Raw genomic sequence first — 15,017 nt, forward strand, 5'->3', positions numbered from 1 at the left:
ACTTGCGGTGCTCATCTCGCCTTATTGGCAGAGGGAACCAGCATACAGCTTCCGGGTCATGTGGCCAGCATGACAAAGCCGCTTCTGGCGAACCAGAGCAGCGCACGGAAACACTATTTACCGTCCCGCCGGAGCGGTACCTATTTATCTACTTGCACTTTGACGTGCTTTCGAACTGCTAGGTGGGCAGGCGCTGGGGCCAAGCAACGGGAGCTCCGTCACGGGGATTCGAACCGCCAACCTTCTGATCAGCAAGCCCTAGGCTCTGTGGTTTAGACCACAGTGCCACCTACTCTCACTACTCAGCTGTAAATATTTGTAGTGGCAAAGGTAACTGGGAGAATTGGCACTGGCTGCCCATTTGCTATCAGGCTATGGCCAAGGTGCAGTTACTGGAATTTAAATCCCTAGGCTGCTTGGAACCAGGCTATCAAAGAGTATCTTATGCCGTATATAAAAAACTAATCTGGTGCCTATTGAAGATCTTCCATTTTTAACAAGCCTTTTAGAAAGTGGAGATTTTCATCGCAGTTTGCATCTGTCTCTGGCTTGAAAGCGTTCTTATAAGAGTTTATCAAATCACTTCAGGATGTTTTACGGGAAGTGATTCATCAGTGGCATTATTAATAACTAGATGCCATATTGAAATGGTTGAAATATGACATCGTCTTCTAGGAGTCTGCCTTTATCTGTTGCAACCGTGGCCGTTTATTCATAAACAGAGCTTTATTCATTTGCAGGTTTTTAGTTGTTCAGAGACCTTTTGCAGCAATAGGCGTTTGCTGTCCCCAGAGCAAAGCTGCTTCTTCCTTTATGACCCTCCCCCAACACACCCCTTTTTCTTCTTCCTGCCCTTCCAGCTGGGAGCTTTGCCAGGGTGAGACTTAGGCACAAACCCACAGGGAGAAAACTGTTGATGGTTCTGGTGATGGTTCAAAAATTCCTGCCCCAAAATAGCTCGCTTTGTATACTATTCCGGCCACAGTCCTTGCCTAGCTATGTGTTGTCCATGGCCCTGGTCACTGTGAATTAAAACCCATCATTTCAGGCTACAGTGATGGCACATTTTTATCAACTGACACTCTCCCAGCATGACTTTTACAAGTCAAAAGACCACAGGAGCCATTGATCAGTTCATCCCTTCTGCAACCTAAAAAAACCCAAGATAAAAACATTAAAGATACAAACAAACTGTCAGAGAAGAAGTAACTTTGCCCAAGTTTTATTGTCCACTTAAAAAAATTAATTAAAAAACCCATCAGTCATTATATTGTCATTGTTTAACTCAATCATTAACAGCAAAATCATGATTCAGAAAAGTCCTGTGCAGACATTTGATCAGAACAGAGTGAGGGATCAGGATTGTGCTGACTCTCTCACCCCTGCCTCCCAAGCTCCAGTGACACCCACAGCCTGGGACAGAACGTTTGCAGAGCAACATAGGGCCGAGTCATGCCATCCAGCTTCCTGGATTTTGTGACAGCACCGTCTACACAAATCAGGCCTTATGTGCATACAATCCATCGAATTGTGATGCCCAGTGCAGAGGGAAGCAAGAGCGATGCGGGTGGGCTGATGCAATCCCAGTACCACAACCTATGCATGGGGATTATGCTTAAAGCAAATTGAGCTCAAGTAAAAACAACCTCTGGCCTTCATTTTAAGCGAAACACATTCCTTTTTATCAATAATAACAACAATAATTTATTATCAAGCTGAGGCAGAAGTGTGCAAGCCCCATTACCTAATAGAAACATTTCTAGATTCATTACAATGAATCTTGAATAGTCATGATCTGGAAAACCTTGACAGTCTGACACTCCAACCTTAAGCATGCTTGCTCAGTAGTGCACCCACCCAAGTGCAGTGGGATTTTACTTCCAAATAAATACATGAAGGCAACTGTTAGTTTTCTCTCACAGAGCTCCATGTTACTAGCCTTCATGGTGTGGAGACAGGTTGAAATGTTAAAGTCCACTAAATGCTCATGAATCTGAGTGGCAGCCCGTTATTAGACACATGATTTCTCCTGCTATGCTATTTTATAGGCTCTCCTGTCAGATGAATTGTTTCCTTTATCACTGCTGTCCCAAATTATATCCCAGAACTTCTACATTGCCTCAATTTACAACAGAATCTCCCACAATTTGAATAGCTAAAACTGAAGGCACACACAGCACACCTATGCCCCAAAAGATTTGTTTTGAGAAGTTTACACACCTAGTTGTGTAACTGCAGCAACCATGTACAGCTTGTATACATTCAGTTTTCCCTCTGCCATTCTTTGTGATGGGACAAGGAGAAAACTTCTGATCAAGGGCACAGTGGAGATTCTTGTACAGTATATATCTTGGAAGTATTGCAAGTAGCATAGCAACGTCTCGTTCTGAATTCTGAAAACACTACAAAAGGCCTGGAACACACGTCTTGTTGAAGAGGCATTCATTTGTTGGCACTGATCCTGCCCACACAAATACATATTTTTCCAAAGCCCTGCACTACCTTTCAGAAAAGTCTCTCTGGGTAGGTTAGTGTGTCATGGCTTAGCAAAAAGCTTTCAACAATAAAGAAAAACTAAAGATCCCCCAAGAAGCACTACACTGAATTGTATTGAAATTTTAGCCTACCCACAAGAAAAAAATCACATTGCGGTTCCCTTCCCCAAAACCCTTCATTTGAACCTCAGCACATTCTGGTTTTAGTATGTTGCCACAGTGCTTCCCAAGGTCCCATTTCACAAAATAATCACAAATTAGCATTTCACTTTTTTCACATGGTTTTCAATGGCATCTTCGACGATGGTTTCATCTTCACCAATATTTATCCTGACCTTCTTGCCAACCAAGTCGAAGATGTCTTCTGGCGGGTATCCTTTGGGTTCCCCCACTTTTACCGTGAGCATGTCCAGTGTAAGTGTGGTACCTTCAGGAATCCGGACTTTGGCCACTACAGATTTTCCCAACTACAGAAAGACAAGTAGAAGGAGGTTATGTCTTGGGGTGGTGAGCCTGCACTCTAGGTGCAGTCCCCAAGTGGTACATGCAGCAGCAGTTTGGGACACAGCTGCTCAGCAGCAGAAAGCTCATAGGTCTGACTATGCCATAGGTCATGGTGTTGCCTGTCTTGTACAGTGGTACCTCGGGTTACATATGCTTCAGGTTACAGACGCCGCTAACCCAGAAATAACGCTTCAGGTTAAGAACTTTGCTTCAGAATAAGAACAGAAATCGTGCTGTGGCAGTGCAGCGGCAGGTCCCATTAGCTAAAGTGGTGCTTCAGGTTAAGAACAGTTTCAGGTTAAGAAGGGACCTCCAGAACGAATTAAGTACTTAACCAGAGGTACCATTATACTTAGAGGAGTGGCTGCCAAGACCATATAACACCGGTCCTGAAGGATCTTCATTGGCTCCCAGTACGTTTCCGAGCACAATGCAAAGTGTTGGTGCTGACCTTTAAAGCCCTTAATGGCCTTGGTCCTGTATACCTGAAGGAGCATCTCCACCCCCATTGTTCAGCCCGGACACTGAGGTCCAGCTCCAAGGGCCTTTTGGCAGTTCCCTCATTGTGAGAAGTCAATCTACAGGTAACCAGGCAGAGGGCCTTCTCAGTGGTGGCGCCCGCCCTGTGGAACACCCTCCCATCAGATGTCAACTCTCTGACTTTTAGAAGACATCTGAAGGCAGCCCTGTTTAGGGAAGTTTTTAACGTTTGATGTTTTATCGTGTTTTAATATTCTGTTGGGAGCCGCCCAGAGTGGCTGGGGAAACCCAGCCAGATGGACAGGGAATAAATAATAAATTATCATCATCATCATCATCATTGTACTATGCTGCTATTTTCTCCCCTGATCCGGAAACCAGAGGTAAAAGAATACGGGAGGCATACAGTATATGCACTGCATCTAATACAGCCTTTGCCAACTCAGTGACAGGGCATCTGTTTTGCATGCTAGAGGTCACAGGTTCAATCCCAAGCAGCTCCAGTTATGTCTTACAGGGGGGAGGGCGCCTGTATTAAACACCCTTTAAATGCTCTCTCTGCTGCTCTCTTGTCAATCCATACCAAAAATACTGTATCTAAAAATACCTGCAACTAGAATTGAAGCTCTGGGGCCGCCAGGAGGCTGGAGGATGCATGGGGAAAGCAGCTGCTGCTGCGCTACCCCACACATCAGCTGTTAGGCGGAGCAGCTGAGCTGTGTAAACAAAGCACTGCTGTGCCTCCAGCTTCTTTGGGGCTTCCTCCACACTCACCAACGTCCTCCTCAGGCTTCGGGGACTCTCTAGCTCTCTCCCACCATTATTTAAGTATTTCCTGGCAGCACATGCCTATGCAGGAGTCAATCATGCATAAGTGGGGTGACACCTGTAGAAGGATTTCTTATAGTGGCAGGCAAGTGCTACAAAGCAATCTCTGTATTACCTTACTTGGATGGATGTGTATGAATGCTGCTGCTACCATCAGTAACCCAAGGTTAAGCAATCCAGAATAAGTGGGTCTTGCAGCACTCAATAATAAAATTACCTTTTCATTGCAAGCCACTTCACAGGACAGGAGCCGCTTGACTGGGGACCCCATGGCTTTCTCCACCATCCGGATGCTTCTCACTAGTTCTGCCAGTTCTTTTGGCTCCAGGGATGCTTGATGATCACTGCCTTTCCAGGTTTTGTCCAGTGTAATGTGGCGCTCAAGGACTTTTGCACCCATAGCAACTGCTGCAATGGAAATGGCTATCCCAGTCTCATGACCAGAGTAGCCAATAGGAATATCTGGGAAGGTGGACTGATATTCCTAGGAGGATAGAAAAGTTGATGGTAAATACAAAGAAGAGGACAGTTAACCACCAACATTAGCTGTTACAAAATGCAATGAAATTTAGTTGTGCTTTATGTGCAATTTTCTTTGGCCAGAGTTTAGCACAGTCAAGGAGCTCTTAAGTCTGCTGAAGAAGAAGAAAAGGATTGAGGTTTAGGGAAATTAATTCTGTGCTGGGCTGAGGCCTCTCTTTAGAGTTGGAGCAAATTCCCAACTGCACTTGATCTGTCGTCTTGCTCAATTAATTGGTTCAGAAGGAAAATAAGGCACCTTAGGAGAATTGCCATGCCCTCCACCCCACCCCACCTCACTGACCGTTATGACACGAAGGTTGACATCTTCAGGCTGAAGAGGGTAAGCACTGGTACACTGGAGAAAACAGAAGTTCGGGTTAAGAGGTTTCACCAGCTTGTAAACTTGTTGCATTGTGTTCATTGACTGCATCCCGCTCGAAATCACCATCGGGCGACCTAGAAGGGAAGGTCACCGAGAGCATTTTGTAACTCCAACATTCTGTCTCATACAGCTACATTATACAAACTGGTCAATTACTTGACAATTAGTTTTTGTCTGCCTATAAACTGGATGGATTTATACCAACCCACTTATCCATAGCCCACTGATGCCATTTCTGCAGCTGGTCCACACAAATTAATTTGTCTCTAGGCCTTTACTTGGTTCTCAGGACTCCAAGTTCTGGTATCCCGAGTGCTTTTTGCTTAGCTGGAATGTATCCTTTAACTGGTATAAAAACTAAGGGTTGGCAGAATTAATTGATTCTGCCTGTAAATTTCATCCACTTTGGCTGTAAGGGGAACACAGAGTTTTGTTTCAAAAAAACACGTCAGAGCCCAGAGCAGATTTAAAGTAGAGAGAGCACAGAGCAACTTAGAGACAGGTCAGATGTTTTTAAAACACAGATAAACAACAAATCTTGGGGCCTGTACACCCTCTTTATAGGCCCCGTTTCTGAGCAAAGCTACTCCAAGGAACTTACATGATTTAAAAAACCCTGAAATGCAACAGAATACAAAATATAAATACAATATAATTTATATAGATACCTCAATATTTAAAAAGCTAGGTATACTAATAAACCACTCCAGAACATAAAATCCAGTTTTGTACTTCACAGATAGGTATATAAAAAGTTGTGTAAGCAACCTGAAACAAATCTGCAGTCTTTCTAAGGGACTGGAGTGCAGTGATCCTCCAGAGGTTGACAGACAATGAATTCCAGAGTTGTGAGGCCACCACTGAAAAGACCTTCTTCCTCATAGGAGGTAAGGACCAAACCATGACTACAGTTGAAAATGGCAGTCCTCCTCTACCCATCCATCATTAACGGGAGTGTGGGAGAAGAATGTAGAAGATTTCTACTAGACATTAAGGTAAGATTACCAGATTTTTTCAATGAATCCGGGGATACAATCAATTTTAAAAAAAAATTAAAAGGGAAAACGTTATTAAAAAAATAAAGAAGTAATATCTTCTCATCTGTGGTCTCCTCTGTTGTGTGGCCTTCCTCTGGGTCCCTCCTTGCACTGCGATCCCCTACAGGCTTACTCGGGAGTAAGCGTTGGCAGAAGCCCCCTCTTGCTGCTGCCCTGCCTGCCTGTCTGGGCGTCTCCAGCTCAGGAATCATCCACCGGCAGGTTTGGGGCAGAGCCACTGCTGCTGCTGCCACGTTTCCCAGGGACATTACATGAAATCCGGGGACATCCAGGGACAAATTTGCAAATCCGGGGACTGTCCCCGGGAAATGGGGACGTCTGGTAACCCTACATGAAGGATGCAGATGAAAGAACTATTGTCATTTTTTATGGTAGCTGATATTTACAATTGTATCTAATTTGGGTATACAGTTGTACCTCCGCTTACGTATCCCTCTGGTTATGTAAACTTCGCGACAAACCCAGAAGTATATTTCCGGGTTTTTGTCGCGCACGCATGCGCAGAATCGCTCTACTGCCGCACATGCATGCACAGAAGCAGTCTCTCTGGTTGCAAAAACCTCGGGATCCGGCCGGACCTCTGGAACAGATCCCGTCCACAACCGGAGGTACCACTGTAATATGGCAGGGTGCTCTATCAAATTCATACATTCTCTCATCAGATGTGATACCATTAGGAGAGTAGAAACACTAGCTATATTAAGCAAGTTATTAGCAAATCACCTTTTTTGGCTGTCTTTTCCAGGTATGGGAAATTGTTAGTGTCTCCGGATCCGACTTTAAAAAATGGAACATCCAGATCATGCAGAAACTCTACAGCCATCTGTGAAGAAATACTTTTTTAAAAAACAACAACACAAAGATTCCTAACATTAACTTTCTACACGTCAAATAAAGACACTCTAGCTGGATGGATGTGCCTCCTTTCCCAGAAACACACAGCAGAACAGCACATGACTATGCTCATACACAAGGAATACAAATAAAAACTAGAGTTCATGCTAACAATAGCCTGGGGGTCAAATGCAGTTTTCCAAGCTTCTTTATCTGGCATTCAGGACTATCAGTGTTGCACTCTTTTTTTGGAAATATTGTCTGTGGCTGGAATGTATCCTTTAATTCTAATCATGCTTCTTGCTTGGCTGGATGGAAGACTTGGAGACGAGTATGTGCAGAAACTAGCCTACTGTGCAAAGCTAAAATCTGCATCCGTTGCTCCGCCTACAACTGACAGGTGGCTCCTGGAATGTTGTCCAGGAGGGAATGTCCTTGGGCTGAATAAGGCTCCTCCCAACCCCACACAGATCTGCCTCAGAGTATTAGTCAATGCCACTGATTCTACCTGGATATAACCAACCCTGAACCAGACACCATAGGTCCACCAAGCAGACAGTCTAGCTCAGTTGGTTAGAGCATGGTGCTGATAACACCAAGGCTGCAGGTTCGATCTCCTTATGGGACAGCTGCATATTCCTGCATTGCAATGGGTTGGATTAAATGATCCTCAGGGTCCTTTTCAATTCTACAATTCTATGAGGACGTACCATAATATCTGTATGCTGTTAGCATTTCTGAAGGCAAAGTGTTGCATAATGGAAACTGGTTACCTCAAGCCCAGTGGCCTCATAGACTTGCTGTCAGGTCCCCGACACAGTGCTTAATATAAAAAATCTCAACATTTTATGCACCTCAGCTGCTTTATCTTGAGCCGAGATACACAGGCAAAGGACTCCCCCTCCACCTACCCCACCCCTAATGTGAACCTCAACAGAGGCCTTGCCACAGCTCTCCCTTTAGGCACCTCAGGCTCTCCTCATCCCTGACCAATAACTGATGGCTGAGACTAATGGAAGCTGAAGCCCATAAACAACTGGAGGGCAGCAGATTGACTGCCTCTGAGGGAAGTGAATCATGAATTGTCATGTTTTGAATTTCTTTGAACAAAAGATTAAAACTATACTAAGTATGCTTTATTTTTCTGCTTAAATATTTCAGCTCCTCTACTTTCTTAAAAGTTCCCCCAAGTGTGCAAAAGTAGATCAGCTGAAATACATATGGAAAATAAATGATACACCTTTAGTTTTTCGTGTGAAATGCATGCCAACTCAACTTCAGAACAATATTCAACCATTTACTTATTTTTCTTTATTGTAATCATAACCATGTGTGGTTTTTGTTTTTGTTTTTGAAGCAGAAAAAGTCAGTCCAGTAAAGATGCTAATTCTGAATGCCATCAGCAAAGCACTTATGGATTCAAAATTTCCAAAAAACCCACCAGTTCATACATTCCGCAATGGAAATTTCAGCAGGTTTGACTTCTGCATTCAGTGTTACAGTCATGAGACAAGACACTATTCACCACAGAGGATCCCTCTGGGGGGAATCGGCAACCCTTATGCAGGGACCATGGTCAGACACTGGAAAACATATGTGATTTTTACATTTATACTGAAAAGGTTGCAACTAGGCAGAAGACACTGCTCTAAAAATACTGGTGCTAGTTCATTTCCTAACCTGCTGAAGGTGGACTAAGGACAGTTTTGAAATTCTGGTTCCCTGTGTGCCCTGCGTACTATGGGGTTGTTCACCAACTTGTGGGTAATTTCAGATGTGCAGCTCCTTCTTAAAACAAAACCTACATCTCACTTACCTCATCCATGCCTGATGCTGTGAAGAAAATGCCAATCTCCTTTGCATATCGCTGCAACTCTCGATACTGATCATGGCTGAACTCCAGGTGGCGCTTGTGCTCTCCGTAAGTTTTCCCCCAAGAGTGTTTGGAAGTGTATGGCCTCTCCAAGGCTCGCTTATTGAATTTGTGCTCTAGTTCACTTTTCTGAAACTTGGCACAATCTGCTCCGCATTCCTACAAAGACACAAGCATTACAATAGTTCTTCAAGGTCACTGAACATGCTCATCTCAGTCCTGTGTATGCACACCGCTTGAACTGACCATGCCAATGCAAATTTAAAAAATATTGAAGAGTCCTTCCTGAGGCATCTTAAGGACATAGACTACATACACACCATTTAAAGACTTTTGGAACCGGAGATTACCTCTCTCACACACTTACAGTTCCCAGCACTCTTAACACAGTTCCCAGGATTCTTTTGGGGAAAATAATCTGCCTTAATGTATGGTGTGTACGCCACCTAATAAATTTATTGTGGAATAAGCTCTGTGGACTTTGTCAGATGTACACTGCGCTAAACAGCCATTGAAACAAAGGAAAGTTCAGCAAATAAGACTCCTCTTTCCATTTCAGATTAGGGTCTTGTAGACGAATGAACCCAACTGATGAACCTTTTAGAACCAATTCTAATCACATAGGAATTCAATGTTTTGCATTTCTGATTATTCCATCAGGGCATCCTCCAACAGGACGCATTAGGCAAATCCCACCCATTATAACAGAACTTCAGCTCCATATGCAAGGGCTGTAGCTCAGTGACATAGTTGAATGGCTGAACAGGGAACTAAGCCCAGATGCCACTACAGAAGAATGGCTCTATACTCTGTCTCCACAATTGCAAGAAATAATACTTCTGAATACCAGTGGCTGGAATCCACAGGAGGGGAAAGTGCTCTGGTCTTACTTGCCAGTTTCCCACAGGTACCTGGTCAGAACATCCTGTGACAACAGGATGTTTAACTACGGTAGATGGGCCACTGGCCTCATTCAGCAGGCTCATTTTATGCTTGTTTCTTAGCCAAATCTCATTCATAGGGTTGACGCTCACAATGTCAGTTGGGTCTGATGAAACCCTGAGCTCCTTGGAAGGAAGGATATGGTGGAAATATCATAAAAAGAAATCAGGAGGGGTTTTTTAAAGAGCTAAAATACAAATACCCCTTGATAACTGATTTGTGACTTACAATCTCCCAATTCTCATCATTTACACATTACCTTTATTAAGTACAAAAGGTTTACAAACCTTAAGTGCCAAACATCACCCTTTCCCACTCCAAAATTTTCTCCCCCTCAGACCTTTTGAATATTGATGAGGGGCTTTACGGACCACATAACAGTTTTTCCTGTCTGTGGTAACAACTGCAATGTCCTGTACAAGATCCCGCATGATTTCTAATTGTCTTTTTTAATTGAGTTGCTGCGGTGCATCTGCATGAGGCTCATGGGTCACTGGACTAAAGTTTGTGAATCTCTGCCTTAGGGACTGTTATTACGACTATTTTATTATTATGTTGTCTATTATTATGCTCTATTATGTTGCGATTATTATTTCCATAAATTATGTTCTTAACGTACGCTGCCCGGAGATATTTGGTTAAAGGGTGGTATATAAATCAAATAATAAAATTCTTGCCAGCTCTCATTTTTGATCCGCCTAACGCAGTCCCACCTCCCACTAAGTTGATTATCATTAATTAGCCATTATTATTTGGTTATCCCCCTTCATGGATCACTGCCTTGTCGTGGCGAAGGGGCTTGAATTACTCAGGCAAGCTATGGACAGGTCAAGATGGACAGGTCATAGCGGAGAGTTTGGACCAAACGTGATCCACCTGGAGAAGGAACTGGCAAGCCGCTCCAGTATCCCTGCCAAGAAAACTCCATGGACAAAGACAACAGGCATATAAAAGATATGACGCTGGAAGATGAGCCCCTCAGGTCGGAAGGCGTCCAACTTGCTACTGGGGAAGAGCGGAGGACAAGTACAAGTAGATCCAGAGCTGATGAAGCGGCTGGGCCAAAGCCGAAAGGACGCTCAGTTGCGGATATGCCTGGAAGCGAAAGGAAAGTCCAATGCTGTAAAGAAAAGTATTGCATAGGAACCTGGAATGTAAGAACCATGAACCTTGGTAAGCTGGATGTGGTAAAAAATGAGATGGCAAGAATAAACATTGACATCCTAGGCATCAGTGAACTAAAATGGACAGGAATGGGCGAATTCAGTTCGGATGACTATCATATCTACTACTGTGGGCAGGAATCCCGTAAAAGAAATGGAGTGGCCCTCATAGTCAACAAAAGAGTGGCGAAAGCTGTACTGGGATGCAACTTCAAAAATGATAGAATGATCTCGATACGAATCCAAGGCAGTCCTTTTAACATCACAGTAATCCAAGTTTATGCACCAACTACCAGTGCTGAAGAAACCGAAATTGATCAATTCTATGAAGACTTACAACACCTTATAGAAATGACACCAAAGAAGGATGTTCTTCTCATTATAGGGGATTGGAATGCTAAAGTAGGAAGTCAAGAGATAAAAGGAACAACTGGCAAGTTTGGCCTTGGAGATCAAAATGAAGCAGGGCAAAGGCTAATAGAGTTCTGTCAAGAGAACAAGCTGGTCATCACAAACACTCTTTTCCAACAACACAAGAGACGACTCTACACATGGACATCACCAGATGGGCAACATCGAAATCAGATTGATTATATTCTCTGCAGCCAAAGATGGAGAAGCTCTATACACTCAGCAAAAGCAAGACCTGGAGCTGACTGTGGCTCAGATCATCAGCTTCTTATAGCAAAATTCCAGCTTAAACTGAAGAAAGTAGGAAAAACCACTGGGCCAGTAAGATTCAATCTAAATCAAATTCCTTATGAATACACAGTTGAAGTGAAGAACAGGTTCAAGGATTTAGATTTGGTGGATAGAGTACCTGAAGAACTGTGGATGGAGGCTCGTAACATTATACAGGAGACAGCAACGAAAACTATCCCAATGAAAAAGAAATGCAAGAAAGCAAAGTGGCTGACCAATGAGGCCTTACAAATAGCGGGGGAGAGAAGACAAGCAAAATGCGAAGGAGATCGTGAAAGATACAGGAAATTGAATGCAGATTTCCAAAGAATAGCAAGGAGAGACAAGAGGGCCTTTCTAAACGAGCAATGCAAAGAAATAGAGGAAAATAACAGAATGGGAAAAACCAGAGATTTATTCAAGAAAATTGGAGATATGAAAGGAACATTTCGTACAAAGATTACCACAATTAAGGACAAAAGTGGAAAGGACCTAACAGAAGCAGAAGACATCAAGAAGAGGTGGCAAGAATACACAGAGGAATTATACCAGAAAGATATGGAGGTCTCATACACCCCAGGAAATGTGGTTGCTGACCTTGAGCCAGACATCCTGGAGAGTGAAGTCAAATGGGCCTTAGAAAGCCTTGCTAACAACAAGGCCAGTGGAAGTGATGATATTCCAGCTGAACTATTTAAAATATTAAAAGAGGATGCTGTTAAGGTGCTGCACTCAATATGCCAGCAAGTTTGGAAAACTCAGCAGTGGCCAGAGGATTGGAGAAGATCAGTCTACATCCCAATCCCAAAGAAGGGCAGTGCCAAAGAATGCTCCAACTACCGCACAATTGCACTCATTTCACACGCTAGCAAGGTTATGCTTAAAATTCTACAAGGCAGGCTTAAGCAGTATGTGGACCGAGAACTCCCAGAAGTGCAAGCTGGATTTCGAAGGGGCAGAGGAACCAGAGACCAAATTGCAAACATGCGCTGGATTATGGAGAAAGCCAGAGAGTTCCAGAAAAACATCTACTTCTGCTTCATTGATTATGCAAAAGCATTTGACTGTGTCGACCACAGCAAACTATGGCAAGTTCTTAAAGAAATGGGAGTGCCGGATCACCTCATTTGCCTCCTGAGAAATCTCTATGTGGGACAAGAAGCTACAGTTAGAACTGGATATGGAACAACTGATTGGTTCAAAATTGGGAAAGGAGTACGTCAAGGCTGTATATTGTCTCCCTGCTTATTTAACTTATATGCAGAATACATCATGCGAAAGGCTGGACTGGATGAATCCCCAACTGGAATTAAGATTGCCGGAAAAAATATCAACAACCTCAGATATGCTGATGATACTACCTTGATGGCAGAAAGTGAGGAAGAATTGAAGAACCTTTTAATGAGGGTGAAAGAAGAGAGCGCAAAATATGGTCTGAAGCTCAACATCAAAAAAACTAAGATCATGGCCACTGGTCCCATCACCTCCTGGCAAATAGAAGGGGAAGAAATGGAGGCAGTGAGAGATTTCACTTTCTTGGGTTCCATGATCACTGCAGATGGTGACAGCAGTCACGAAATCAGAAGACGCCTGCTTCTTGGGAGAAAAGCAATGACAAACCTAGACAGCATCTTAAAAAGCAAAGACATCACCTTGCCGACAAAAGTCCGTATAGTTAAAGCTATGGTTTTCCCAGTAGTAATGTACGGAAGTGAGAGCTGGACCATAAAGAAGGCTGATCGCCGTAGAATTGATGCTTTTGAATTATGGTGCTGGAGGAGACTCTTGAGAGTCCCGTGGACTGCAAGAAGATCAAACCTATCCATTCTCAAAGAAATCAGCCCTGAGTACTCACTAGAAGGACAGATCCTGAAGTTGAGGCTCCAGTACTTTGGCCACCTCATGAGAAGAGAAGAATCCCTAGAAAAGACCCTGATGTTGGGAAAGATGGAGGGCACAAGGAGAAGGGGACGACAGAGGATGAGATGGTTGGACAGTGTTCTTGAAGCTACTAACATGAGTTTGGCCAAACTGCGAGAGGCAGTGAAGGATAGGCGTGCCTGGCGTACTCTGGTCCATGGGGTCACGAAGAGTCGGACACGACTGAACGACTGAACAACAACAACAACATTTGGTTATCTCCCCTCTCCCACATGCAGCTTCTATCCACGGTCCCGATACCCGAACCAAGAACCGGCAGCAACCAGCCGGCCATCTCCGCTCTGCACCCATTCCCCATTCTCTCGCCCCTCGGCCCAACTGCCCCAGCCTTGACACCCACCACGTTGCCACCCCCGTTGGCCACGCCCACCTCCCCACCTTAGCCACTCGGATCATCCGCTTGGCGGTCTCCAGGTCCCCCTGATGGTTCTGGCCAATCTCCGCGATAATGAAGCAGGGGTGGTCCCCGCCGATTGGCCGGCCCGGGCACAGTTCGAACTGCAACGGCATCGCGGCGGCCGTTGGTTGAGCGTTGGGGGTGTAGAGCGCAGAAAAACGGCAAACCGCGCGCGATCAAGGCACGAACCCAACAGGCAGAGACGGTTCCTCGGATTCTCCCGTCGCGCGTGCGTAGAGGGGGAGGGAGCATGCGTCACGTATCCGCCAATGACAGCGGGGATAGTCGGCGCGCTCCCACACACACACCTCCCGTCCAATCGCACGGGTCCTATCGGAGGCAGCCCAGCCAATCGAGGTCCGACACAGCTACTGGCATAAACCGGGTGGTGGCAGGCTTGCTCTATGGCAGCCTCCCTCAAAGTTGGGTCTCTAGGTGGCGTTGGACTACAACTCCCGTCATTCCTAGCTAGCGTAGCCAGCAGTTTGGGACGATGGGAGTTGTAGTTGAAGAACAGCTGGCTGCTCAACAGCCTTGGCCCCGAGGCACAAGGAAGAGGAAGCTTGCCCAGTCCTGAAAATGGCCCTTTGCGGGCGAGGTCTCTTGGTTAGCCGTGACTCATGAGGGCTGTGCCAGTGCCAGGCTAATGACCAACCCGGCTTTTGAAGACTATTTTCGTTATAGGTGCCAAATACTTCATTGATTAGGCACATGGCATCGAGTTTTTATTGGTGGGGGCAGTTGCTGTTGTCTTCTCGGCCTTCAAAGCTTTATTGCTTTACAATAAAGAGCAAACGCCAGAATATGTCAATCCCCAATCACCTTTATTCGGAGATAATTCCTATTTACTGCTAAAACAGCGTCCCAGACAACTCCTTCTTAGGCATATTAATGTCCAGTTCGGGCACGCAGACTGC

General features: G+C 44.6%; 1 protein-coding gene across 1 annotated transcript; it reads right to left on the reverse strand.

The window, feature by feature from the left end:
• Positions 1–1,265: 1,265 nt before the first annotated feature.
• Positions 1,266–14,281, reverse strand: NANS (N-acetylneuraminate synthase). Its single transcript, XM_033173075.1, has 6 exons — positions 14,082–14,281; positions 8,920–9,135; positions 6,993–7,092; positions 5,131–5,285; positions 4,525–4,791; positions 1,266–2,962 (listed from the first exon to the last, which is right to left on the reverse strand). The coding sequence occupies exons 1-6, from the start codon at positions 14,211–14,213 to the stop codon at positions 2,753–2,755; spliced, it is 1,080 nt and encodes a 359-aa protein (XP_033028966.1). The 5' UTR covers positions 14,214–14,281; the 3' UTR covers positions 1,266–2,752.
• Positions 14,282–15,017: the final 736 nt, after the last annotated feature.

This window comes from Lacerta agilis, chromosome 16, assembly GCF_009819535.1.
Source record: "Lacerta agilis isolate rLacAgi1 chromosome 16, rLacAgi1.pri, whole genome shotgun sequence".
NCBI lineage: Eukaryota > Metazoa > Chordata > Lepidosauria > Squamata > Lacertidae > Lacerta > Lacerta agilis.

What these genes read in the sequence shown, in the direction of transcription:
- NANS (XM_033173075.1), bottom strand. Translation starts at nt 14,213, where the DNA reads ATGCCGTTGCAGTTCGAACTGTGCCCGGGCCGGCCAATCGGCGGGGAC. An exon ending in CAGCATCAGGCATGGATGAG is followed by an intron (nt 7,093 to 8,919) that starts GTAAGTGAGATG and finishes ATTTCTTCACAG; the next exon opens with ATGGCTGTAGAGTTTCTGCA. An exon ending in AAGTGGCTTGCAATGAAAAG is followed by an intron (nt 2,963 to 4,524) that starts GTAATTTTATTA and finishes GTCTTTCTGTAG; the next exon opens with TTGGGAAAATCTGTAGTGGC.